We start from the raw sequence: 25,724 nt of genomic DNA, 5'->3' as shown, positions 1-25,724 counted from the left end.
GCACAGGATGCTCAGATCTATGATAAACAGAAATGAGCGAAGAAAAAATGTGACTAGGGATTTTCCTTCTGACTATGAAACTCGTTTAGTTTTATGTGGAACAGAACCTAGATGGAAAATAACTTATGAATATTAACAAGATCGATTTGCGAAACTGGAGCAAGTTTTTTTTGTGCATTGCTAATGGCATTGAAGAATAAGCAGAGCTTAAAACAAACTCCGATAATATTGAGGAAAATCCATTATCAATCGGCTGCAGAGAATAGACGAAATTCGCATTTATATACTCAGCTATGGGCGTTTTGTACAAATTTCCGATGTCGAGTCGTTCTCTCTCTCTCTGTCTCTCTCTCTCTCTCTCTGCGCTCGTCTCTCCTGCTGCGTCTCTACCTGCCTGCTATCTCTCACAGTTACTCTCGACTAACAGCAGCCACCAACGCTCGCTGCAAGGGTCTTCGGCTCAGCGACTCGCGATTTGATTGACGCTCAGTTGATCGGAGCCTCTCGAACGTGTCGCTGCGCGTTGATTTCAATTTACCGCCATATACTGCAAAAAAAAAAACTTAATATTTATGCGTATACTATATATAGTCTGTGTGTAAAGCCAACAAATTAATACGTTAGTTTTTGGTTTTTTTTCTCAAAATATTTAATTGATTACGAAAAACGCGCACTAAATTCGTGTTTTTATTGTAACTCAGCCCACGGATGCCTTAAATTTACGGTAATGATGCGTACACAATGGAAATAGCAATGCAAACACAGTAAATTTATTATTATTATTTATACGGAAGCAACAAAACTTATGTTAGAAAGTGCAAGAAAAAAATCAAAATAAAATACAATGGAAAATATATATAAAAACCTATAAATAAAATGAAAAAAAATGTGAAGCAAATAAAGATAAAACTTAAGCTTGAATAATACAAAGAATATACATATATGGAAAGTGTTGAATATATACAATACAATATCTCTTTATATACATGGTGTAGCTTAGACGATGTGCATATAAATCAGCAAGACAAAATCACAACAAATAAAATAAAAACAAAAAAAATCAAGTAAACGGACTGCATAATGCTCGTTAACGACCCAAAAACACTCAAATTTATTCAAAAATCAATATTTTCGGATTTGACCCGCCCCAATGGGCGCACCATAGGAGGTCGTCTCTGATCGAACTGCTAAATTGTTCGATTTTAGCTGTAAAACTCAAGGAATATGCGTTTGTTTTCCTTTTCAGATTGGTCATGCCCCATTCTGCCCCAGACCCCATTCTCTAGCTTGAATAGCGCCTTTATGTTTCAATAGATAAAATACTTCCTGATTTGCGCTTGTGGGCGTCTGAAACTAATATACTCTCTTCACTCTGAGAACGAGTATAAAAAGAGAGGCGAAATAAAAAACGCAATTCATTTGCGCCCAGCAATTCCCATTCAATGATAATTGTTAACACACATGAAACAGACAAGCGAAACTTGGTAATTGCACTGCTGTTGTTGTTGTTCTTGTTGTTGTTGCTGTTCATTTTATATATTTGACGATCAACACACAGACAGCAATGGCTGCATGTGTATTAGTGGCAATGGCCGCAGCCGCTTAAATGCCGTTTTGTCTGTATTGGTGAGCAGCTCAGAGACTGCGAGGCGATGTCTCTGTATGTGTATGTGTGTGTGTGTGTGTGTTATTCTTGATGTAGTTGTAAGTGCTGCCGCGCCATTGTTATCTCAAAAGTGCGCTCTGTGCCAACTGGAACGGGAGCGAGCACCTTATCGCATACACTGATACAAACACATCCCCAATATCTGGCAGACCCAGCTGAGCCCTCAGGCTTGATTCGAGGAAATGCCTTGGCATGAAAGAATTTGTTTGTTAGCCCTACTTCAACCTGGATATTGCGAATAATCAAATGTCAATCAAAACACTGTGACGCCATTATGTCGTGACGTTCGACCTTGGTTTCATGCAGCATATCTGGACTCATATAATCGTAATAAGTATATAATATATACAGAATATATGTGAGCTTTGCTCTTGTCATAAAACTGTTTGCGAAGCTTTTCAAGCGGCCGACCAAGTTCTCGGAATGCATTTTACAAACTCGCCAATACAAATTATTATAATTAGCATAAGTCATGCGCCGCAACTCAGAGCGTACTTTGACTGAATTGAATAGCTCAGGCAATATGTGGACAGCTAATATACTCTTCTAAAACTGGGCTGCAAGCCAAAAGCTTCCCCCATAACAATTTGGCTTGTTGCAGCTTTTTAAGCCAACTTTTGGCACACTAAATATGTTCATGTGATCAAAATATTTTATTGTCTCGTTTGCTTTAGGTTTTGTTTCTAATATAAATAAATTGTTGTTCGATTTAAAAACTGGTTTGCAGCTTTGATCTCATTGATTATGAATAAAATCTATAAATTCTAAAAATTTATTTTTTAATACTCAATGATAGTATCTTTAATCTAATGATAATCATTAGAACTAGAGCGTATAGAAAATGGTTGCAAATTCTCTGATGTTTATCAAGGAACTCGTAAAACTACCAAATCGAGAGTCTCAGTTACTAGACTCATTATAAGAGAAATGCCTCAAGAATTTTGCTGAAGCTAGACTTCATTGGAATTGTAAATCTTCGAAGCTAGACCGTTAATAAGTTGTAAAAAAAAACAGATTATACCCTTTAACAGGCATTTACATATATATATATATATATATATATATATATATATATATATATATATATATATATATATATGCCTTTACTTATATATACTCATAAATATATTCATATTCTCCAGTGGCCTGAAATGCTTATCAGCAAATCAACAAGCTAAGAACAAACTTATAAAATTTAAACTGTTCACACAAAGGAAATGAATTACATAATTAAATAAAAATATAGAAAGGTTGTCTAGTAAAATTGTTAATTTTTCTATAAATTAAAATTGTAAGAGTTGTTCAGCAATAATTTAAAAAAATTCATTAAATCTTGCAAGACTCTGGACAGACAGCAAACATTAAATGATAAATAGCGAAAAGCTGACTCGCTAAATTTTATCATTTGTTCGCCGTTTTTATACCCTTTGAAAATGGGAAATCTGGGTAAATTGGTTTTGTGGACGCGCATGTAGCAGGCAGAAGGAGGCGTGGCAGAATAATATCTTAAATATAAATACGTATATACAACGACCATAGTCAACCTATTTACAATTGTTATCGATAATAATAATTTGATTTCAAGATTAAAATTTATAAATATATTTAATAGAAATGATTATCAAACTCAAAACAAAATTGTAATTAAGAAAGTCCAACTAGAACGAAAGTTATTCAGCCATTAAGTACCCATAGGACATTCCATGCTGCAGCCGCTGTGCAGTCAGCAGAGCGAGCAGAGCGCGTGCATATGAGCGTATGTGCATATATTGTTAGCTAAATGTTTAGAAAAAGAAAGATGGGAATATTAGCTCTGCGCTGGGTACAAGGTATCTCTTAGTCGATCACTACTGAATAAGCTGCATCTTAACTGTTATCAAAATTCCGAGTGAAAATGTAAATTTACTTTCAGATGCTCATGATGTGATGTTTGCCTAGAGCCCAGGCCAGGCTAACTAAATAGCAGAAACCATTGTCCACAATTTACTCAGTCAAAATGTTTCAACTGCGCTGCAACAGTTGCTGAATGCAAAGGCCGTTACTCAACAGCAACAACCACAACAACAGCAATAACAAAGCACAGTCAGAAATTGTAGAAACCAGTGCTACAGGTGCTGCGAAAAATGTATTGCGACAATGGAACGGAGTTGAACACGAGCACAAATACAAGTTTACACATCATAAATCGCAGCAGCGGCAAGAATTGCAGCACATCCTCAACAGATTCGGGCGTCGGTTTGCTTGATAATGGTGCAACATTCAAGGCGGGGCCAACGACTAAAGATAACAGCCAGAAAACCAGCAGAAACTGTGAAGCAACAACAGAGCCAACGCAAACGGAGGCGGAAGGCAATGCACAAAAACGTATCAGCATTGAGGTCGAGGCGACAGTGAAGCTCAACAATGGAGCGTCAGCTGCCTATCGGCCTAAGAAATCATCACCCGCACTCTCAATACGCAGCACTACGATCTCTATTGTGTCCATCGATGAAAATGCCATCGATTCCAGCTGCATTGACAGCGACTCCGAGGCGGACGCAGACGAGAGCTGCACGGTGCAGAAGCTGGGCCAACAGACCACCTACCCGCCACAAAGCGCCGAACTGACGCAGCTCAACAAGGGTCTAACGGTGATCAGTCGACAGGTGGTGCCCACTACCGGTGCCGATGCGGGTGCCACGCCCACGGCGCCTGATGTGGTGGCCAGGCAGTTGCTCAATGGCAATCTAAGTCTGGCCACACCAACAACGCCAGCCTCGACACAACAAATTGGCAGTATTGCGTTGACCAACACCACAGACGTTACATTCGGGGATAAGCACTATTACGAGGGTCCAGTAACGATACAGCAGATACTGATCGATAATCGCGAGAAGTGGAAAACGCTGGACGGAGAGACGGGCGGTCAGGAGAATCCCGGCTTCAATTCGCAGGCCACGGCCAATGGCAACGCTGCAGGTGAGCAACACACTACCTAAACTTCAAGAAGAGAGAGAGATTATTAGTGTCTGTCTGTCTGACACTTTTATTTACGCTTCGCATTCACCTTGGATCACTTATTTGTTTTGTGGGGCGGTCTGTGGCTAATGCCCAACGCGTGCAAATAATATTTATTATTTTTTTTGTTCAGTTTGCTATTTGTTTACTGAGAGCGTTAACAAAAGCGCCACAGGGCAGACATTTTGAAATAATTTCGTCGGTCGGCGAGAGAATTTGCGTATACAGAATTTGAGAAAAAAATGTGTTAAATGCTTGCGAGTGGAAAATTAACATGATTTAAAATAAAAGTAATTTTATAGTAGTGCTAAAAAGTTCTCAGTATTGATAAATCTGGGAATATGCAAATTAATATATCTTAATATATCTTGATAGACACAGTCAAATTCTAATTTCAGACCGTTAAATAAATTTGATCCTCAACTGCCTTTTGTATACAAAGCGATGGCCATTGCAGAAATGATGCAGATTGCGCATTCGCAACGTGTGCGGAAGAATATTGCGCATCTGACCTGTTGCCATAAATTAGTCGAAATGAGCCAAACACTGCCCACACACATGAGCAAACAATAACAATGGCAGCTGGCTACAGTTGCGATTGTTTACTCAAATAATTGTCAATCTTGCCATAATTCAAGTTCGAACTAAGTCAACAAGACCGCAAATAGAAATTGTAATTGATTTGAATTCTAACGAATTAATTGACGTTCTCTAGCAACTAGTTAAACACACTTACTAAGTCGGTGTTTCCCCTTAACTAGAGTATAAAACTGGGATCAAACTCACGTAACCCCAGAAGTAAGGGGATTTTTTATTCGACGTCATTATATAATGCCAATTAATTACTTTCTCCAACACGCAAATCAAGTGCCAATTCTCGTACATACTTGTTATTTATACTATATAGTATGTTTACCATATATATATATATATATATATATATATAGAGTAAAAAAGAACCGCTCTATAAGGAATGGCATTTCTGATTCACTGTGATTTAAGCAGTTGCTGTTACTCCGTGCATGTAGAAATGTCGAGGAACGCCGTGAATTATTGTGTAAAGTGTAGCGGGCGTATAAATAGTGATCCTCTCATATGTGGCTCTGGTTGTGGGCACGTTTCTCATGCCAAATGCAGTAGCTTAAGCGAGCAGCAGCTGAAAATTATTCAAGTCACGCCTAATATAAGCTGGCGCTGCGATTCCTGTTTACATCAGGCGTCGATCAAACTGGAATTGTACCTCAAGCAGCATGAGAAACGTTTAGAGATATTAGAACAGAGCTTAGCGAGTCGTAAATGTATGGTATATTCCCATAAGCTGCACTACATATCTACTATAATATGATTCTTAATCTTCCCTACAGGTGGCAAGCTGAATGAGTCCTGCAAGGAGCCCGTGATGTGTCCATTTCTGCCAAGTACAATCGCTTCGAGGGCTGTTTTTGTAACAGCTGCCTTTGCCATCTTGACCATTGGCCTGCTCGTTATATTGGCAACGACCACAAATCTGTTTAGCAAGACGCTAAATAAAAGTAAGCTTGGTGATGGCGACGACTCAAGACAAAATATTCCAATCAATTCAACAATAGGTACAGTTTTTGTCGCTTTTCTATGTGTTCGACAATTTAAAATTGGTGCTAGCAATTGGCAAAGTTTCCACCACACATTTCTACACTTCTATCTCTTGCTCTACTCTATTAATTTATTTGTGCTTAACCAATGCAATTGCTGTACAATATCGTTAATAACAAATTACTAAAGATCGCGTCGAAAATATATACAAATACATATAGTTGTATATACAACTCCAGATTATCGCTGAATATGGGTTACTGTATCGAGCTAAACAGTGTTGAAAAGTGCTTCGAACTGAAAGTGTGACCTTAGTTCAATTGACTGGAATATGAATAGTTCTTAGTGCCTGATAACTTAATCTAATACCAAGTGACTTCGTGCAGCATATTCCTTGCAAATGGTCAGTGTTCAGGAATGGGGTGGACGAGAGCCCAAAACAAAGCTCAAGACTCTAACTCTGCCAGTACATCGTGTTATCATATCGCATACAGCCGCCGAGGGCTGTGAGTCACGGGTAAGCTTAACAGATCAGCAAATCAGAGTCCGCATCAGTTTCAACAATCTCCCGTTCGCTTTAAGGATGTGTGCGCGGCTCGAGTGCAAGTTGTACAGAACTTTCATATGGATGGCTGGAACTGGGATCACATTGGTTACAATTTTCTCATTGGGGGCGATGGCTTGGTGTACGAGGGTCGCGGCTGGGACTACCAGGGCGCGCATACGCTGGGCTATAACCATGGCAGCATTGGCATCTCTTTCATTGGCACCTTCATCAAGATTAGGCCAACAGATGCCCAGCTGCACGCATGTCAGCTGCTACTCGCCGAAGGTGTGCGGCTCAAGAAGCTGGCGCCCGACTACAGTCTCTATGGGCATCGACAGCTGAGCGCTACAGAGAGTCCCGGTGAAATATTATATAGCATTATACAGACCTGGCCACATTGGACAAAGAATAAGCCCACTTAGTTGATATGTAAATATATAATCCTATCGTAATTTGTATTTTAAATAATTAAATAAAACTGGTAGACTAAAATTAGTACTGTTTAAAGTTCGTTTCATAAGCACTTTCACCAAACTGAAACTCATTTAACATAAACCTATATCGCGTTGTTGATAGCTGTGCCGTTAGAAAAGTGTTGTGAAGTGTTGAAAAGAAACCAAAATTGGCAATCGCGATGTTGAGTTGAATGGAATATGAACTCACGAGATATACTCACAAATATCAATATATATCTACCTATGATGCACGTATGTATATATATATTTACGTATCTATCCTTTGCACGCTTCTATATTACTACATGTGTATGTGTATGTGTATGTGTGTGTGTGAATTGTTGAATCCTGAATACCCTGCTAACTGACCCACTAACCAAGGCTTTTTTGTGCGCAGCTATCGACGGAAGCAAACTTGTTTTGGTCAGTATAGATGAGTGGGATGGCAAAATGACGCGTCCGTCGCTGGAGCGATTAAAACAGCCCGTGAGTCGCGTCATTATAGCACACACGGTAACTGAGAACTGCTATACGCTGGTAAGTCCAACTCTGCATTTGGATTCGGCAAAGAATTTTGTATCGCTAAACTGAAGTCTACGCCAGGATGCTTGCTCTTATCGCGTTCGCGCCATGCAAGCGTATCACATGGATTCATTGGACTGGCCGCAGATTGGCTACAATTTTATGGTGGGCGGCGATGGACGCGTCTATGTCGGTCGCGGCTGGGATTACATTGGAGCACATACTATCAAACACAACAGCGACAGCATAGGCATCGCCTTCATTGGTAGCTTCGACAAGTCAGAGCCAACTCAGCTGCAGCTGCGTGGCTGCGAGCTACTGCTAGAAGAGGGCGTGCGGCTGATGAAATTATCGCCAAAATATCAGGTCTACGGACACCGGCAGCTGCTGGCTACGCAAAGTCCGGGCGACAGGCTGTATAACATTATTAGGACCTGGTCACATTTTGCAAAGACAACTTAGACAACAACAAATGTTAACAAACTATATATAAATGTATTATTGTATTTATAATAAATGAACCGAAATAGCCTACTTTTAAAGACGTTTTATTGGCCACGCTTACTGCATAGCAATGCTCTAACTAGAATACTAAACCAAATATGCTACAGACATTTAACTATACGAAGTCAAATCTTATCTATATTTTGCAGATCAGGACAACATAGGAGGTGGCTTGGTCTTGCGGTTTGTGCCACGCGCTGTTTGGCTGGCGCAGCCACCGCTGAAGCAGCTGCCGCTGAGCCTGCCCGTGCCCATGGTGGTAGTGTTGCCCACCAACTCGGAGAACTGCAGCACTCAGGCGCAATGCGTATTTCGTGTGCGCTTTTTGCAGACCTTTGACATAGAGTCGCAGCAGAAGGATGATATAACCTTCAATTTCCTGATTGGCGGCGATGGCAACGTTTATGTCGGCAGAGGCTGGGATGTGGTTGGAGCTCACGTGCATGGCTATAATATGGCCAGCTTGGGCATTGCCTACATTGGCTCCTTTCGGCACCAGGAGCCGTCGGCCAAGCAGCTGACCGTGACGCGTTTACTGCTGGAGCATGGCGTCAATCACGGCAAAATTGCGTCAAATTATAAGTTGGTGGGTGCCAGCACTTTGGAGCCCACAATTACCGAATACAATGCGGAACTGCTCTACAAGAGCTTGGCCAATTGGACGCACTGGACAATAGTACCCTGAGCAATCCAAAAACTAAAAATAATAATTGTACTCATGACTGGTCTTTTTTCCCCGATTTAATTATGTGGCATATTTGCCCTTGCTATATAGTAGTCGTAAGCTTTCTATACAAAATGAAATGATGAAATTATTAATGATGAATTATTTATCTACTTTTGTTTTTTTTCTTCTGCTCATAATCATCAGCTTTGTTAGATGATATGATGGATTTAGGCGACTCTCTACGAACACGTTGTTTAGCGCTGTTTCGTGACAGAGATCGCTGGGCGAAATGAGTAACAGAATAGACTACATATGTTAGGCTCCACCTCCCAGAGAAGAGCTTCAAAAAATATACATTTATAAGGTTGAGAGCGCTAACAAAAATTTATAAAAATACATGCGAGCAAGACATTGAGCATGTGCTAAAAAATACCCCAGCAAGTACAGTGATTGTGTCTTTTTGGCCATAGAAGTAGCCCGACTTATGCATATCCTGTTTTTCAAGCCTTGTCTAAAAGCTAATATTAATTAATTAATGAAAGTTTTTCTTTGAATTGCATTTGTGTGCCATGCTACCCCATCTAGTCTCAGCATACAGGGTATTCCACTGAGCTTTCATAACAAAACCCACAACGAAGCTTACAAAAGCTCATTGGAACGCTGCTGCTGCGCAGTTCACATCGGGGATTTTTCTGTGACCAAAGAAAAAATAAAGCAAAATAAAAGTTGAAGCAAACAACATTTGTGATTTGTTGTTCATCACTGTGCACGACTCAGTTCAGTTGACGACGAGCTACCAGCTTGGCAAGACAAAAGCGCTGTGATCTCTGGGCATTTTATTTTCTTAGATTTAGAGATATGAAAACCACAAAATTAACAACGAACATCGAAAGTCAGCCGCCGCCGCCGCCGCCGCATACAAATGTAAAGCAAATGCGTGGTTTGCTGTGGATGTGTGGCCTGCTGTTGGTATTAGTAGCCTCGGCCGCCGCTTACTTCGTGTGGCTAATGAGTAAGGAATCCCCTAGCACTTTGTCAATCAATTAAATAGCTCAAAACGTTTCTCTAATGCTCTTCAGGCCGAAACAGCGAACAGGTTAGCAGTGGCCTGCGTATACTGGATCGCAGTGAGTGGCTTGGGGAACCCCCAAGCGGATTTAAACTGCTCCCTACGCCCGTATCAAATGTCATTATACATCATACTGCCACGGTGGGCTGCGAAACAGAGGTGAGTTCTACTACAGCTAAAATATATATAAAATATATCAAATATATTTAATTTCAATGTAAAATCTCTACAGGAAGCCTGCATCTATCAGATGCGTATGATTCAATCCTTCCATATGAGCTCGCTGGACTTGACGGATATTGCGTATAACTTTCTGGTTGGTGGCGATGGCCAGGTCTATGTGGGACGCGGCTGGCACGCACAGGGCGAGCATGTCAAGGGCTATGGCCCTGTATCACTCAGCATTGCCTTTATAGGCACCTTTACTAATGTGGCACCAGAGGATCAGCAGGTGCGTGCAGCCAAGCGACTAATGGACGAAGGCGTACGCTTGCACAAGCTGCATCCGGATTATCATATCTATGCCCACAGGCAATTGAGACCCACCGAAAGTCCGGGGCAGAAGTTATTTGAGCTGATGCGACATTGGCCACGCTGGAGTGCAGATGTGACATCATGTAAGCTCCATTAACTACAGTCAGTTGCTCAGGCCATTAGCTAACGTTTTGTTTCAGTACGCAGATTGAACAATGAACCGTTGAGGTTTGTGGCACGCGCTGCTTGGCTGGCACAGCCTGCTTTGAAGGAGCTACCTCCCTTGGAGCTACCAGTCAAAATTGTTCGCTTTGAGCCCACAATGTCAGAGCCATGTGGCACACAAGCATCGTGCACCTTCCGCATGCGCTTTTTGCAAAGCCTACACATCGAGGATGGGAAAAAACTGGACATTAACTACAATTTTGTGGTGGCTGGCGATGGAAACGTGTATGTGGCCAGAGGTTGGGACGATAGCTGTGAGAAGCCCGGCACAAATGTGCCACAAACGGATGCGCTCATTGTGGGCTTTGTGGGCACGTCTATGCCCAATACGAGTCAAATGAAAGTCGCACAGGAACTGCTAGCACAGGGCATCAAATTGGGCAAACTGGCGAAGGATTATGAACTGATAGATGAACTGAAGTAGAAAACCACTTAACTGTGAAACTAGACTCTCATTTGCCAGTGCCATACAATTGGGCACCGTTCCGTAAAATCGACCAAATATTAAATTATATATTAATCTATAAGCATTTTTAAGTCGTACATAACAAATACATACATACATGCCTATGTTTTAGTTATAAATATGCCTTTATTTAATTTAACAATTGTTCAATAGTTTAATAATTTTGACAGCACATTGGCTAATGGTTAAAAAAGTGTTGATCTCCCAACTTAACTATGTACAGATACATTCTCTATATATGTATGTACTTATATATGATGCGGCTTCACTATATGACACTTTGTGCTTACAACAATTGGCTAAATGAAGCGCGTAATTTGGAACTTTGAACATGGCTACTACATAAACTTAGTTAATTATGCTACAAATATAACGACAGATTCTGGCATATCACATTTGTGCGTTTGATCAAGTGTTTAATGATCCAAGATGCGCATGTTGCCAGATACGATTTTGTTCTCCAAGATGGCGCCGGCGGGTATATCAATACGATCGCCGTGATTAGCTATAATAATCACGGTGCCCTGAAAAGGAAGAGATTAATTAGAGAAAGGAAGATGCTTGGGAATAACTTCGTTTAACTTACGCGCAAGGAAACGCCACGGCCGAAGGTCACATCACCGCTGACTGTCAAGTGATCCAGTTCAATGATATCGGGAATATTGGCAAAGCGACCCAAGAACTCCTTGACTTTTGAGAAATGATTTTCTCCCAGTTTGACTAGGGGCGTGGTAGGGAACATGCGCTGCGGTGACATCACCAAGCTGCCGTTCTTAAGCGTATATAGATTAGACATGACAAGCAGCAGATCAGACGACTTCTTCACAGGCAAGAAACGAGAACGAGGCACATTGATGCCAATGGCGCCATCGAAGCACTTCATGGCCGCACCCACCGCCGTCTCCAGTTGAATGACGCGCAGACCATTCTCGAGTGTCTTGTTATTTACAATAATCTCCATGTTCAGTGTGCGCTCGCGCAGCACTCGATCAATAGCTGTGACAAGAAGCAGCGTTTTAGGCATCGCATTGAAATTGATAGCCTAAAAGTAGACTAGGCATATACACTTACCTGACAGATTGGCCCAAATGTTATTGGTGTTAAAGAACTTGAAGGTCTTGACGGACTTGAAGTCATCTACGTGCTCCTTGGGCACCTGAGCAATTTCCAGCAGTCGCAGCTTGTTCTCCATTTGAATGAGCGTGCCACCCTAAAAGGCCACAGACCGAGAACATATGAATCTGTTGATAAGGTTTTGTCTATTCTTTAGTTACCTTAACATCAGCACGGGTCTTATCGGTAACCTCCATGACGAATTCAAAGGGCGTGCTGGCGCGCTCCTCGCCCACCAGCTTGTTGAGTATGTTCAGGTCGACGGTGGCGCCCAGATTGTCAATATTGGAGAGGAAACAATATTCACGACCCTCGCCAATGAACTTCTTCAACAGACCTGAGTTGCGGAAGGTATCGTAGAAGTCTCCGTGACCAGGTGGATACCAGCTAAGGGATTAAGTAAGTTAAGATACTTGTCGATTTGCAATGCAATGGGTTACTTACGCCTCCATGTCCTTTTCAATATCAAAGTCCTTGGCAACGGGCAAGAAATGCTCGCGACTGATGCGCGGGAAGCAGCTCTGATTAAAGGTGTGTATCTGCACACGGAAACCCTTATATTTGCGCACAATCTTCTCCGTATCCTCGTCAGTATTGAAGGAGTTCATCAGCACGAGCGGCACATTGGCATCGTATGTCTTATTTAGATGCTCAATTTGCTGTACCGTCAGGTCCAAGAAAGTCAAATCGGAACGCACGGGTATGACACTCTTGGGTCCATGGCAGCCCATGGAGGTGCCCAGACCACCATTTAGCTTAATGACCACCAGTTTGTCCAACATATTACGGATCTGCATATCAATTGTGAGAGATTAACACAGCCCCTTCCATAGGATTTATTTTTTTGGTGTTAGCACAAAAGGATTTAAGCTAAATTTGGAATTAAGTACAGCGCTAGTGCTAAAAGAACCAAAGCATTAACTATAGTTAAATCAACAACAAAAAAGCGTTCCAAAAGCCAGTTAAGATTAAGAATTGAGCATAGAGCGAGAGCGAGAGCGAGAGAGCTGAACACGTAAGCGCCAGAGAGAAGCGTAGTAGAAGTGGAGAGTTAAGAAAACGCTTTTACCTCATTCTATATATGATATGTATATATAGGCAGACATTAGCCATTAGGAGGGTCATTGCAACAATAACAACGGCCAACAATGAGTACAATTCAGTGTTCAAATCAAAGTACACGAATATGAAAAGATTAAGAAAATATAATTTATAATATATATGTATGTATATATATATATATATATATATACATGTATGCACACAAGGAAGTTATCATTAGGTTAAATTGGGTTGTTGAGGTAGGGCGCGCGTGTTTTTTCTTGGTTGTAGGAAAGATACCAGGGCCAGCAAACCATTAAGGGTCATCCAAAGATTAAAGACAAATACATACCTGCTCGTTTTTGGGCGACTTGAGATTAGAATAGTTCATGACCGCATTTTCGGGCAGTTTTTGAATTTTGTTCCAATCCAGCGCAGGTCCCTCTGCAAAGATAGCACCAGTTTATTGGCAAGCAATCGCAGGGACTTAGATAAGCTTACCCTCCTGCAGGAAACGTCCGAATAGCTCTGCGAATCGATTCATTTCCGCTTGGAGGGCTGGCCGATGAGCCGGCTCCGTCGTCTGGAGCAGACGATCCACATCATTCTCCAGCAGACGCAGTGCATCGCGCTTGGTTAACTCGTGGAACTCCTTCGAATCGGATGGAGCGCGCTGATGGCCACGTATCTGCAAAACAATGGGTAAAAACAACAATAACAAACATTCAAATACACTGTAAGAAATTATAGCAACTAAACGATTAAACTGCGTGCCGAAGCGCAACAAACTGAGCGCACTCGAGTGACAAAAGTTGCCACAACAGCAGTAACAATAATAGAGAAGGGGGAATATATACGACTAGAAGATATCTTATATCTAAATTTTTACTTGAAGCCGTCGATGGAGAGAGCAAGACATAGAGCGACAGTGAAAGAGAGACAGAGATCGAGGGATAGAAAAAATATGGAGAGAGAGAGAGAGAAGCATTGCCAGATTTAAGTGAATACGTTCCTCTAAAACACTCGTACAGGGTATTGCGTATAATAAGATAAATTGTTGTTGCTCGCGTAATGCGTGCCTGCGGCAATTACAGGCTTCGACTAGCAACCAGACGAGGGCATCTTTGGCGCTTGTGGCGACAGTTTTCCTTAGACAGCAATGGCAAGAAGTTGGCTTCCATTTCTGTGTCTGCTGGCGCTCAGTGTGAGCGAGCAGACCAAAGCTAACGTTGTCGACGATGGCTTGAAGCTGGCAGGACAAATGTTTGGCATTAATACAGCAGCAGATGTGGCTAATCTGGTAGCCAAGGCCTTTTCACGGGTATCCACTCGCAAGAAACCAGATTTGATGAGCGTGCTGCAGCAGGGCATCGAATCACAGCGCCAGCAGCAGCTCGAACAGGAGCAGGAGCAGGAAGAGGACGACAATGAGGAGCAGCAAACAGAGCAAGAGAATGCACAGGAATCGCCGCCTGTGGATGGCGACACTCGCCGCCGTCCTATGCAGCTGAACACCGTTCAAATGTTGACAAATATGATGCGCATGATTGGCTTTGATCCACGCAAACTGGGCGCATTGGCGCTCAATGCAATTGTGATGATTGCCCAAGCGGTGCGTTACACCTCAGATACCATAAGAAGCAATTGCAACTTATTATGATTCTCTCTCACACAGATTGGCAGCACAATTATGCAGGCAACACGTGGCGGCACTGGCGACAGTCCAACTACTGGACCCGAGGCGCTGTTCGAGCCCAGCGAGCATCAGCCGCGTTCTCTGTCGCCCGGCAGCCCCATCGATTGGTTTTTGCAACGACCTGGAGCACACACCCAACGCATGTTGCATCGCATCATGGACCGTCAGCTGCCTGAGCACATTGTGGACATGATTGAGTCAAAGGAGACGGCGGATGGCAACGAAGCTGCTTGCCTGAAGCTGCTCATGTGCAAGAGTTCGCCCATCATTTGGGGCATGCAGAACTCGCTGGAAAAGCGCTTGGCCGGCGAGCAGGAAGAGTACGACGACCAGAGCTACATGAATGCAAATGCATTCTTCAAATATATGCCCAGCTTGCATGAGTTCAAGGAGCACGGCGAGGGCTGTGAGTCACGCTTTGCCAAACACTGTCCACGCAATGGAACATTGAACAAGGCCTAAGAAATACCAAATATTATACTCCGAAAGGCGCAATTGAAATTTCACAATATGTTTTAGTTTTACTGTAGTTGTCGTCAATAAATCAATAATTTGTTTTGTAACTAAATGCGACCTTTGTGCCCGAGCGATAAGCGCCGTGGATCTAATGTTCCATGAAACGACCTCTAAAATATTAGATTATATGATCTGTCTGTGGCTTCCATGTAATATACCTGACTTTGTCTAGCTAGCCTTTTGTCAACCTTCCGACTTTGCTTTGGATTAAATGCTATCATCTCCATGATAAGCATTACCCAATAAGTCAGCGTGTATTCATCACAACTATCAACAAAAAATCTACAAAATCTACTAAAAAGTGCACACGGCCTACACTTAGCGGAAATCCAGCCGACATCGACATCATCATTAAAATTAAACTCTGATGTTATGGCAAATTTAAAAATAGGTAATCTATAGATAATCTAACTGTTAAGTATGGCACAAATAAAATTAGCACAGATGATCATATTTGATGAAATTCAGTAAATAAGAAACAGACTTTTCGAAGGGGTTTTACGTGCTAAGTTCGTTGATCAAAACATAATATCTTTGACTAAAAGAGCCAAAACAAAAGTTCAAAATTCAAGATGTTTTCTTTTCTGATACAGCTTTATGGTATCTAAAGCTAGAACTGCTAAACTTCAGACTTAAAAAATCATAATATTAATAAATAAAGATTAAATAAGTGAAAGAGGGGAATGAAAAGCGATGCAGTGCAGCTGATCAGTAAGTTTTAATGTTATACTGCTGGATACTTTAAAAAATGTATTTTGATTCGTCTGAAGTATGCTTGAAAAGGGAATTTTAAACATATTTAGTTTGGGTTTATTTCGAGAACATAATCTTAAAGGGTTTTAGCTATCAGAATTCACAACATTAAAAACTTTCCGAATTGGATTTGCTAAAATGTGAGCTGTTAAATGAGTTCTTTTGAGCATTTCAAAGACTGCAAATATGCGTAACTGCTGAATGGCAAAGCAAATAATAATATGTCTAATACACACTACAACAACGGGCATATTAAGCTCTGTTCTCATTTCGCAATAAGCCAAATCATTACAAAAAGCAAGAACCGTGAAAGAGTTTTGATTAGCAAAGCGCGCTTATCAATCACTTTTATAGCTTTATAATAATGATTCGCTAAATATGCAATGACGAACAAATAAAAAACAATAGCAACAATTCTAAGTTTGTTGTGTAATTATTTGCAAACTGTGCATTGACATTCGGCAAGGTTGCAGAGCCCACTCAACTGATGATGCTGTCTAAACGATTTTGCCATTAGCTTAGTAAACGACAGATTCCATCATATTTGTAGTTAAAAAAATATATAACAAATATTTGCAGTAATTGTTGTTTTTAGCCGGTTCCAATGACAGCGCCATCTAGTGGACGAAAATTGCGTGTGCAAATCAATTAGGATCGACGACTCTAGCAAAATATATACAGATGTTCTATATACGTATAATTGGTATAATCATTTTTCCAGTTGATGGCAAGTAAATAAATGCCAGACACGCCTTCTGGAACGTTTGTTGTTGGGTTTATTTATAAACGACGCCAAGTCCAGAGTGATAAGACATATGTCAGAGGGCAGGTGTTTGAACTTCAGGAAGGTCAATTCGTCAGATAAGTTATATGACGACGTGCTACGACTAGCTCTCTCTCTCTCTCTCTCTCTGCCCGTCTCTTTCTCTATCCCACTTTCCTCATATATAAGTGTGTATAAGTGGATAATATATATTTTTAGAATGCAATATGTGTTTGGCATATTCATGAGCTGGAAGGAGTTGTCCAGAGTACCTTACACCGGCGTGCATATTAGTTCATATAAGCAGCTCTTTAATGCGTTTTTAATGTTGTCTTAATTGTGCTTTTTAATGAGGACGATAAAAAGAGTTGAAGAGGTGACAGAGATGATTAGTAATATTCATATAGCGCCACATAGATACAACCACAGTGGTGAGCTCAACACTTTTTGAATTCGAAAAAGTTTATCAAAATATGAGAACAAAAGTAATTGAAATTCTGCGCAAGTTAATTAAAGTAATTTTCACCTGCTGTGTAACTTGTTTCCCAGATAAGATTTCAGCCCAGTAACAGATTGACTATTTGTCGGCTTCTAATGAAACATGCAACGAGCACAACGAAAATGGTAGTAAGCGAATACATATGTATCATGTTTAAAGTTACCTTCCTCTTTATATGGAAAGATAACGATAAAAAATTTACGCTGCTAGAGGTGCCTAATGCCCTGTAAATTAAAGTAAATGAACTAGGGTTTTATATTTAATTTATTATCGTAGTAGTCGACTGCACTTGGCCCAAATATCGCGTAGCGAGGGCTGCCACAAAACCTTTGAAAACTTACGCCAGCTCGCTGCAACATCACATCAATAGGTCGTATGCCTGACGTCATTGTCTTAAGGGCAAGTTATTACGTATAATTAACTGCTATTGCTTTGGTTTTGATTAGTTAAAAAAATACTTGTGCTTATTTTTGTTTATAAGTTTTATTTTTAGCTATTTGTTAGTTTGTTGCCTTGATTGAGCTACACAAAAGCGCGCTGAACCGTGCGAAGACAATTCCGACGAATCCCGACTCTCGATCTTGGCGCGACGACTGTGCAATTGAAAATACGGCTAGAATTCAATATGAATTTGAATTTCAATACAATTTTTTAACACGAGTACGTCCGAGGGTCGCAGCAGCGACAACGACTGCGACGCTGACGTCGACTGCGGTGCCAGCAGAGCGACAACTGAAGCAGCAACAAGTGATAGCGCGCTCGTCCGAACGTCAGTTTAAGCGTATGAGTGTGTGAGTGTGTACTGATGACAGCATTAAAAAGAAACAAAAAAAAATGTTAAAAAACAACAGCAGCAGCAGCAGCAACTCAATTTGTAAGAAGCGCGTATAAAGTAAAAAGCTAGTCAAGTAGGAATAAACAGCACGCCGGCCCATTCAGACAGAAGCTTTCTCCACCAATTCGACTTGTGTATGCCCTATCAATACACGATTTGACTAGTCACTGTAGCGCATACGAGAATTCATATGCATCACACTTGGTTAAACGTTCATTGAACTGATTTTCAGAATCAATTGAGAACTGGTTTTCAAATCTGTCAGGCACTTCAAACGTTACGAACTTTGTGGAACAATTGAAATACTCAACACTTGGTTAGTTTCCAGTTGGGTAATGTGATTACAATGGTTCAGCAAAGAGGAAGTGAAAAGAATGCGGGACAGCAGCAGAAGCAGCAGCTGTTTATCAGTAAAGCGACAACGATATTTACGCATTAGCCACGCCCACATTCAATTGGGTCAACAATTATCAACAGTTTATTTCTATAATCGAGCTAAACAGTTGCGACGCTGAGTTTTCTGATAAGAATGTCCATATATATAATGCGCGTGTCTTTAGCCCAATTAAAAGATTTGGGCAAAGACCCTCAAAAAACACACACAAATACATGCACGCAGGCATTCACCCACGAGCATAATATGTAGAAACATTTGTGTGTACTTGGCGACTAGGTCACTTGAAGGTTAACCTTAGCCAATCAGCGCAATGGGAAAAGCCAACCACAAGTGCAACAGCCGCCGCTTTTGGCTAAATAAAGAGAGCGTAAAAACCGGCAAATTTTGTTGCATTTTTTACTGGAGAATTTCAGCTGCATTTCAGCTGAAACTAACTGCATTCAAATAGACGACAGAGAGAGAGAGAGGGACCGAGAGAAAGAATAGTGAATAGATTAAGATTTAACTAACGTAACTTACCTTGGCTTCTTGTGGTATATCCAACATTTTGCTTCAGTTAAAAACAGTCTACACAAATTAATATCAAATTTAGACGTTCACCTAATTAAATAACTCTAGAAGAGCGCAAGACAAAACCGTACAACAAAACCACGCAACGCAAAGAATTTGAATAAACTGACAATAAAAACACAACAAGAGTAGCTAGAATGATATACAAGTGTTGCCGCCGTTTTATTCTCTTATTGGAGAACGCTGTGAGCATAATTACGAGAGATGAGCAACTCTTGAGTATTCGTTACTTAATCACTGTGAATGTTGTGGAAAAATATTAAAGCAATACATTAAATTGCTTTCAAATCGCAAAATAAACAGGTACATTTGTTAAAGTTATCAACAATAAATTCATTTGTGTGCGCAATATTTTTTAATATACATTAATTTGCTACTTATTTATATGAAACATTAGCAGTGCATTTTGGATTATAATTAATCGCACACTCATTGTCAATAGACGCATCCCTAGAAAACTTATCAGCTGATTGTAAACTAGTGATGGCACTATGTACGGTGCAACAGCTGACAAGTCAAAACAAAACAAAAGGGAGATGTAAAGCAAAGTAATTAGTGCAAAAGTATTCAAAGAGAAACCTTACTAGCTAAAACTTCGCTGCGCACATTGAGAAAACGGCATAACAAAATGGGGGTATGCTTTAGCTGCTGCGGTCAAAGTGCCGAGGAAACAAATTTGATGCCATCCCCAGTAAGTTAATATTTTTGTTGACAAAGTAAGCATTAAACTTCTGCATTTCAAGGAGGAGCGTCGCAACCAGCAATTAGAGGCGGCTGAGAGACGACGCCAAGAAAACGAATCTAGGGGGGTTAAGAATTTGGACAAAGTACGCCGCCAGCAACAGCGCGCTTTAGATTTGGAGCGCAGAGAGGAAGAAGCCGCTCGCCAGGGCGACAACGGACCCAATTTACGGGTGAGTTTAACCAATTGGATTGGGCATTCAGCTGAGAGTTTCGATAAGTTTAGCTTGTTATCGATTTGGATAAATTCTTTTTGTAAATAGATTTTAAAATGTTAGAAAATTCGAATAATTATAAAATTAAATTTCTATATCATTTTTCCACAGTGGCAAACCAGTTAAAGGCTGGCTTATAAAGGGATTCAACCGCAGCTGTCTTATTGGATGTTTGTCATCCCATTGTTGTGTATCAAAGTATTTGTATTAATTCGTTTTTAAATCTTTGTAAATATGTACCATCAAATTGTATTTTGAGATTGAAACAAGTCGTGCATACCAACCAAATTTTCAACCAAAAATAAAATGATTCTAAATTGGGCGAATGACCAGTGTTGGACAACACGGCTTAGTATCCCAGCAGCTGTTTTCATATGCGTTGCGTCAACTGCGCAATCGGATTTGTTCTTATTCACCTGTTGCCAGCTTTTGTTTTGTTTTTAATTTAATTAAAATGATTTGGAACATAAATTACATTTTTGTTTTGGGCTTGCTTAGTGCCATGCAATTTGTTTGTCGTGCTAAGACAATAAAGAAAGCCGGAGCCACTCTGAGACAGCCTTTGGAAGATTTAAGCTTATGGCAGGGCAAGTGGTTTCCTCATGCGCCAGGCGAATACCCCAAAGAAAAACTGCAACGTATGCATTTGCATTCGAATGAAGTTTACAAATCGGGTGATTCCTGGGCAGGCGGCTGGTTTCCCTACGCTCCTGGTGAGCAGCATATCTTAAGAACGGATCCGCAAGTTGATACCGTTACAACTCCTAAAATCAAAGACGATTGGCAGGGTAAATGGTTTCCCCAAGCACCAGGTGAACCGCATATCACAAAAGGAACACATGAAGAGCCGCAGAATCTCATTTGCGATGATGGTGTAGTAAGTAGCTGAAGGGTTTTCCCCGATTTTAGATTACTCATCCATCACATGTTCTTATCGCTAATTTAGTATAACCTACATGTTGATTACGATCCGGAAGATATACGTCAAAACTATAATTATCTGTGTTTTGCTGTCAACCGAAGCCTCTTTAATCCCAACATGAACAAAGAGGCTTTGCTGACGAAACACTTTTTGCCCAGTGCTTTCGTACCGCCTGCCAAATGCCTGAATGAGTCCATTGGGTACACTCACGAACCAGCCACATGGTAAGCTATGATCCAAAGATTGGCATTGATCAAACCTTAAGCCAGGTTCTCGTTTGCAGCGGCTCTTTTCGTCCACTTCCTGCCGTTTATGGCACCTATAAATATTTGCCACCTCAACGATATATACGTAATCTTGCCGAAGGTGCCATTGTTATGCTTTATCATCCCTGTGCCGTCCAGGGTCAAATTACCCAGTTGGAGAATATTGTCAGCGGCTGCCTTTATCGGTATCTCATAACTCCCTCGCAACTGTTGACACCGGAGCGACCGCTGGCATTGTTAGCCTGGAGGAATAGTCTAAGCATGTCTGTGGTGGACAGGGAGCAGGTGGGCCAGTTCATCCGAAAGTATGCCAAGCAAGGACCATTAGCCATTCCAGTTCTTTCCCGCGTTGTGGAGAAGCGCGAAAGCTATAAAGCGGCGCTGCTAAGTGAAGCGCGGCTTGTGACTGATCTCGATGACAGTGAGCTGTGTGGGTTCTTGGAGCAGCATATGTAATATTTGTTAACTATTTACAATTTTCGAATATTTTGTATAATTAATATTATTTTATATCTAATTCTCATATATTAACTTGTTTAAATTGATTAATCGATGAACAACTTATATCGCACTGTTGCTAATGGAACAAGATAGCGATAGCTTATGTGGTGGTCGGCAGATAGTCGAACGGCAATTTGTTTTTTTTCCACTCTGCCATAAATACCTTTTGTTTTGCGGCACTCACACATTCAGTTCGTTACTCTTCTACAGCTAAAAACAACTAATAAGCGCTACGCGTTATTCCCATTAGACCGCCGCTTGTGTTTCATTGTTTTTTTTATTGCACACCAGCTGGAAGCGCAAAGAAGAAGCACAGCCCAGCCATAAACAGCGGAGAGGTGAAACAAAGGAGACGGCGACGGCGCAGCGCACACAAAAACACAATTAATATATTTTTTGTATAAATTGTCGCCGTTGGATGAGCAAAGGGAACGCGAAAGCAACAAAGCTGCCAATAGTAAAGTGATCCCGCATCTCGTGATAATTACCGAAATACGTGCTATTCCTACTCCTGCCAGCCAAACAAAAAATATAAAACATCCTGCAGCGTGTGTTTTACATAACAAGCGGCAAACAATGAATAATTTAGCGGACACTGTTGTGGTCGATCCGGGCTTTGGCGGCGGCGACAAGCAAGCTCAGGCAGGTGCTACCCAGCCTCAAGATCCTAGCGTTTTGGTGCCCCCACCTGCCACCAAACAATCGTCGGCTTTGAAGAAGACTAGCCGGTATCGCAGTCGCTCCTTGAGCGCCTCCTCCACGGACTCCTTCAGCTCGGCCTCTTACACAGGCAGCAGCGAAGATGGTGACGATGTGCCGCCACGCGAAAAGGTGCAAAAGAACTCCAAGGGCAGCTCCGATTTCTGTGTGCGCAACATTGGAGCTCAGCATGCGTTTGGACGCCGTGAGATCGAGATTGCCGAACAGGAGATGCCAGGCATCATGGCGCTGCGTAAACGTGCCGCCGAGGACAAGCCTTTGAAGGATGCCAAAATCGTTGGCTGCACTCACATCAATGCGCAAACAGCGGTGCTCATTGAGACGCTTTCCGAGCTGGGCGCCAGTGTCCGCTGGGCAGCCTGCAACATTTACTCTACCCAAGTGAGTAGACGCTAGAAACTTCATAATCTCAAATGGCATAACCTTGCGATAAGATGTCATTGCCAAAGGAATTTTAGAGGAAATACCCGGTGTTAAGTGCTTCAGTAAGGAAACTAGAACCCGTTCTAAGTATTGCAATAGATTGTTCCTTAAATCTGTATATCTATATATATAGATATATATCTATATGGGAATACCTTGTAGTTCAATTTGTTTATTTTTTGCTGAAGTACAGTAGATCTTTGCTTGCTGAGATATGCAGTTGGGGGATGTTGTGTCAACTATTTTGTGCTGCCTGCGCCAGTTGCTTCACGCAAGTCACTTGAGCCAATTTGTTGTCACGCACACACACACAGACACACTTACAAACACACTAAGGCAGAGAGACAATACAAACAAATGATCAATCAAATGACGCGGGCAAAGTTAAAAAAGGGGTCGGCGGGCAGCTCAAGTGGCTTGGTTTGGCAATCAAAGAAGCGAAACGTTGATAATTGATATACGCATGTGTTTGCTTGCCTGCGCCCGAAATTGGGGCTTGAGCTTTACCCCACACCCTGCCAGAGGGAAACTGGTTTCTGGCACCCAACTCCGGCTACGTAGCATCTACTACATGCTTCCCCTTCTCCTCGTGTCAGTCTGTGGCTCTGCTGTATCGAATGCAATTAGCATTGACGGCTTCCAAAGCTGTTTGCACATTTTTATGTGCCGTCTAATTAATCTCTACACCCACACAGGCACGGATCGAGCGGGGCAGCGCCCTTATCGCCGTGCTTGTTGACACACTGAATCACACACACCCATGCCTGTGCACACAACTACACATACCACATACCTGCTAAGCGCCGTAGAGCTGACAGCTTATCAGCCAAGTGCTGTGCTAAGTTGCAGTCACTTGTACTCACCATCGCTCAATTACCTGTCTAACAGTTCTCTTTCCTTTACCTATTTTGCAGAACGAAGTGGCCGCCGCTTTGGCGGAATCTGGCATACCGATCTTTGCATGGCGCGGTGAGACGGAGGAAGATTTCTGGTGGTGCATTGATCGTTGCGTGAATGCCGAGAACTGGCAACCCAATATGATATTGGACGATGGCGGAGATGCCACACATTTGATGCTGAAGAAGTACCCCACCATGTTTAAGCTGGTCAAGGGCATTGTCGAGGAGAGTGTGACGGGTGTCCATCGTCTCTACCAGCTGTCCAAGGCGGGCAAACTTACTGTGCCAGCGATGAATGTCAACGATTCGGTGACAAAGACCAAATTTGATAATTTGTACAGCTGCAAGGAGTCCATTTTGGACAGTCTGAAGCGCTCCACGGACGTCATGTTTGGTGGCAAGCAGGTTGTCGTGTGTGGCTATGGCGATGTGGGCAAGGGCTGTGCCCAGGCGCTCAAGGGGCAGGTAAGCAGGATAACAATTACTCAATATAACAAGCTGTATTCCACTTTTGATATCTCTTGTAGGGCTGCATTGTGTATATCACTGAGATCGATCCGATTTGTGCGCTGCAAGCGAGCATGGACGGTTTCCGTGTTGTCAAGCTGAATGAGGTGATACGCAATGTGGATATTGTGGTCACGGCGACGGGCAATAAGAATGTGGTGGTGCGTGAGCATATGGACAAGATGAAGAGTGGCTGTATTGTGTGCAATATGGGCCATTCCAATACGGAGATCGATGTCAATGGGCTGCGTACACCGGATCTCACCTGGGAGAAGGTGCGCTCTCAAGTGGATCACATCATTTGGCCAGAGGGCAAGTATATAATACTGCTAGCCGAGGGTCGGCTGGTCAATTTGAGCTGCTCGAGCATACCGTCGTTTGCGGTGTCAATTACATCTGCCACGCAGGCGCTGGCGTTGATTGAGCTCTTCAATGCACCGCCCGGCCGCTACAAGTCCGATGTCTATCTGCTGCCCAAGAAAATGGATGAGTATGTGGCCAGCCTGCATCTGCCCACGTTCGATGCTCATTTGACGGAGCTGAGCGACGAGCAGGCCAAGTATATGGGCCTCAATAAGGCCGGTCCTTTCAAGCCCAATTATTATCGCTACTAAGGGACAATAATAACAACAATAACAACAACAAACAACAACAATTAGAAGAACAACGCCAACGAAAGTATTTTCTTTGCAACATTTAAAACTATTTAAGCGAGAATTTCAACTTCTCACAAATTGTTGACAAAAAGATAAAGCAAAAAAAAATGAACACAAAGTTACTATAAAACTGTATTTGCTTAGTAAGCGAAACACGAGACACCAAAACAAAAAAAAAACAAAAGCACACACACACATACACAAAAAATAACGGACGCTTTTTAGTTGCTAGCATTTACTTAAAAAATAACCGTTGTATTGCTTGTTTTTAGCAGTTACTTAACACACAGCCGCAAAAGTATTTATGTTTTTCTCATTAGCCAACACACGCGCGACTAACGGTTTCGGTAGCCAACCAAACTATTTCGCTTTGCTAACCACCTCTGCATCCCCCACTCCCTCGCTCTCTAATTCCCCTCCCTTTGGCGTACTTAACTAGCGGAATTTGAATTTATAATATACGAACTTTGATTCTTACTATATATAATATAATATATTTGAAATGTTTTGTTGCCGTTGCATGGAAT

General features: G+C 41.8%; 7 protein-coding genes across 15 annotated transcripts; 6 read left to right on the top strand and 1 right to left on the bottom strand.

The window, feature by feature from the left end:
- The first annotated feature begins 468 nt into the window (after nt 1-468).
- LOC111604772 (peptidoglycan-recognition protein LC) lies at nt 469-9,034 on the top strand. Of its 6 annotated transcripts, none has more exons than XM_023322976.2 (5): nt 469-724; nt 3,579-4,624; nt 6,028-6,195; nt 7,635-7,774; nt 7,841-8,329. In XM_023322976.2, exons 2-5 carry the CDS (start codon nt 3,790-3,792, stop codon nt 8,219-8,221), a joined length of 1,524 nt encoding a protein of 507 aa, XP_023178744.2. In that variant the 5' UTR covers nt 469-724; nt 3,579-3,789; the 3' UTR covers nt 8,222-8,329. The 6 variants fall into 6 exon arrangements, with proteins under 6 accessions (XP_023178744.2, XP_023178742.2, XP_023178743.2 ...); XM_023322974.2 differs by having other exon boundaries at nt 6,028-6,252; XM_023322977.2 differs by lacking the exons at nt 7,635-7,774; nt 7,841-8,329 and adding exons at nt 6,622-6,752; nt 6,818-7,220 and having other exon boundaries at nt 470-724.
- A 510-nt stretch (nt 9,035-9,544) lies between these two features.
- Nucleotides 9,545-11,258, top strand: LOC111604755 (peptidoglycan-recognition protein LF). Its single transcript, XM_023322945.2, has 4 exons — nt 9,545-9,942; nt 10,010-10,158; nt 10,232-10,616; nt 10,674-11,258. Exons 1-4 carry the CDS (start codon nt 9,789-9,791, stop codon nt 11,120-11,122), a joined length of 1,137 nt encoding a protein of 378 aa, XP_023178713.2. The 5' UTR covers nt 9,545-9,788; the 3' UTR covers nt 11,123-11,258.
- A 91-nt stretch (nt 11,259-11,349) lies between these two features.
- On the bottom strand, nt 11,350-19,505 carry LOC111604754 (UTP--glucose-1-phosphate uridylyltransferase). Of its 4 annotated transcripts, none has more exons than XM_023322943.2 (9): nt 19,297-19,505; nt 13,820-14,006; nt 13,671-13,762; nt 13,347-13,352; nt 12,722-13,068; nt 12,439-12,664; nt 12,236-12,374; nt 11,751-12,160; nt 11,350-11,688 (listed from the first exon to the last, which is right to left on the bottom strand). In XM_023322943.2, the coding sequence occupies exons 1-9, from the start codon at nt 19,321-19,323 to the stop codon at nt 11,581-11,583; spliced, it is 1,542 nt and encodes a 513-aa protein (XP_023178711.2). In that variant the 5' UTR covers nt 19,324-19,505; the 3' UTR covers nt 11,350-11,580. The 4 variants fall into 4 exon arrangements, with proteins under 4 accessions (XP_023178711.2, XP_023178708.2, XP_023178712.2 ...); XM_023322940.2 differs by lacking the exon at nt 19,297-19,505 and adding an exon at nt 17,887-18,160; XM_023322944.2 differs by lacking the exon at nt 13,347-13,352.
- LOC111604756 lies at nt 14,032-15,515 on the top strand. Its single transcript, XM_023322946.2, has 2 exons — nt 14,032-14,930; nt 14,994-15,515. The coding sequence occupies exons 1-2, from the start codon at nt 14,478-14,480 to the stop codon at nt 15,474-15,476; spliced, it is 936 nt and encodes a 311-aa protein (XP_023178714.2). The 5' UTR covers nt 14,032-14,477; the 3' UTR covers nt 15,477-15,515.
- A 263-nt stretch (nt 19,506-19,768) lies between the features above and the next one.
- On the top strand, nt 19,769-20,496 carry LOC111604764 (small VCP/p97-interacting protein). The gene is made up of 3 exons (XM_023322962.1): nt 19,769-20,038; nt 20,091-20,261; nt 20,415-20,496. Exons 1-3 carry the CDS (start codon nt 19,976-19,978, stop codon nt 20,427-20,429), a joined length of 249 nt encoding a protein of 82 aa, XP_023178730.1. The 5' UTR covers nt 19,769-19,975; the 3' UTR covers nt 20,430-20,496.
- Nucleotides 20,497-20,628: 132 nt separating this feature from the next.
- LOC111604763 lies at nt 20,629-21,993 on the top strand. The gene is made up of 3 exons (XM_023322961.2): nt 20,629-21,180; nt 21,250-21,449; nt 21,509-21,993. Exons 1-3 carry the CDS (start codon nt 20,629-20,631, stop codon nt 21,945-21,947), a joined length of 1,191 nt encoding a protein of 396 aa, XP_023178729.2. The 3' UTR covers nt 21,948-21,993.
- A 107-nt stretch (nt 21,994-22,100) lies between these two features.
- On the top strand, nt 22,101-25,376 carry LOC111604753 (adenosylhomocysteinase-like 1). The gene is made up of 3 exons (XM_023322939.2): nt 22,101-23,093; nt 24,050-24,499; nt 24,562-25,376. The coding sequence occupies exons 1-3, from the start codon at nt 22,569-22,571 to the stop codon at nt 25,153-25,155; spliced, it is 1,569 nt and encodes a 522-aa protein (XP_023178707.1). The 5' UTR covers nt 22,101-22,568; the 3' UTR covers nt 25,156-25,376.
- Nucleotides 25,377-25,724: the final 348 nt, after the last annotated feature.

Source organism: Drosophila hydei, unplaced genomic scaffold, assembly GCF_003285905.1.
Source record: "Drosophila hydei strain 15085-1641.00,03,60 unplaced genomic scaffold, DhydRS2 tig00000001-arrow-pilon, whole genome shotgun sequence".
NCBI classification, from domain to species: domain Eukaryota; kingdom Metazoa; phylum Arthropoda; class Insecta; order Diptera; family Drosophilidae; genus Drosophila; species Drosophila hydei.
The sequence above is the reverse complement of the archived record's forward strand: the minus strand, read 5'-3'. Positions and strand labels throughout refer to the sequence as shown.

Coding starts and splice junctions, on each gene's coding strand:
- LOC111604763 (XM_023322961.2), top strand. CDS start 20,629: ATGACCAGTGTTGGACAACACGGCTTAGTATCCCAGCAGCTGTTTTCA. Junction 21,181..21,249: donor TCATTTGCGATGATGGTGTA/GTAAGTAGCTGA, acceptor TCGCTAATTTAG/TATAACCTACATGTTGATTA. Junction 21,450..21,508: donor ACTCACGAACCAGCCACATG/GTAAGCTATGAT, acceptor TCTCGTTTGCAG/CGGCTCTTTTCGTCCACTTC.
- LOC111604754 (XM_023322940.2), bottom strand. CDS start 17,934: ATGACGTCAGGCATACGACCTATTGATGTGATGTTGCAGCGAGCTGGC. Junction 13,763..13,819: donor CGGACGTTTCCTGCAGGAGG/GTAAGCTTATCT, acceptor CTATCTTTGCAG/AGGGACCTGCGCTGGATTGG. Junction 12,161..12,235: donor CATTTGGGCCAATCTGTCAG/GTAAGTGTATAT, acceptor TTCTTGTCACAG/CTATTGATCGAGTGCTGCGC.
- LOC111604756 (XM_023322946.2), top strand. CDS start 14,478: ATGGCAAGAAGTTGGCTTCCATTTCTGTGTCTGCTGGCGCTCAGTGTG. Junction 14,931..14,993: donor TTGTGATGATTGCCCAAGCG/GTGCGTTACACC, acceptor TCTCTCACACAG/ATTGGCAGCACAATTATGCA.
- LOC111604764 (XM_023322962.1), top strand. CDS start 19,976: ATGGGGGTATGCTTTAGCTGCTGCGGTCAAAGTGCCGAGGAAACAAAT. Junction 20,039..20,090: donor CAAATTTGATGCCATCCCCA/GTAAGTTAATAT, acceptor CTGCATTTCAAG/GAGGAGCGTCGCAACCAGCA.
- LOC111604772 (XM_023322973.2), top strand. CDS start 3,790: ATGTATTGCGACAATGGAACGGAGTTGAACACGAGCACAAATACAAGT. Junction 4,625..6,027: donor GGCCAATGGCAACGCTGCAG/GTGAGCAACACA, acceptor TCTTCCCTACAG/GTGGCAAGCTGAATGAGTCC. Junction 6,253..8,412: donor TCCAATCAATTCAACAATAG/GTACAGTTTTTG, acceptor TATATTTTGCAG/ATCAGGACAACATAGGAGGT.
- LOC111604755 (XM_023322945.2), top strand. CDS start 9,789: ATGAAAACCACAAAATTAACAACGAACATCGAAAGTCAGCCGCCGCCG. Junction 10,159..10,231: donor CGGTGGGCTGCGAAACAGAG/GTGAGTTCTACT, acceptor AAATCTCTACAG/GAAGCCTGCATCTATCAGAT. Junction 10,617..10,673: donor GAGTGCAGATGTGACATCAT/GTAAGCTCCATT, acceptor GTTTTGTTTCAG/TACGCAGATTGAACAATGAA.
- LOC111604753 (XM_023322939.2), top strand. CDS start 22,569: ATGAATAATTTAGCGGACACTGTTGTGGTCGATCCGGGCTTTGGCGGC. Junction 23,094..24,049: donor GCAACATTTACTCTACCCAA/GTGAGTAGACGC, acceptor CCTATTTTGCAG/AACGAAGTGGCCGCCGCTTT. Junction 24,500..24,561: donor CCCAGGCGCTCAAGGGGCAG/GTAAGCAGGATA, acceptor TATCTCTTGTAG/GGCTGCATTGTGTATATCAC.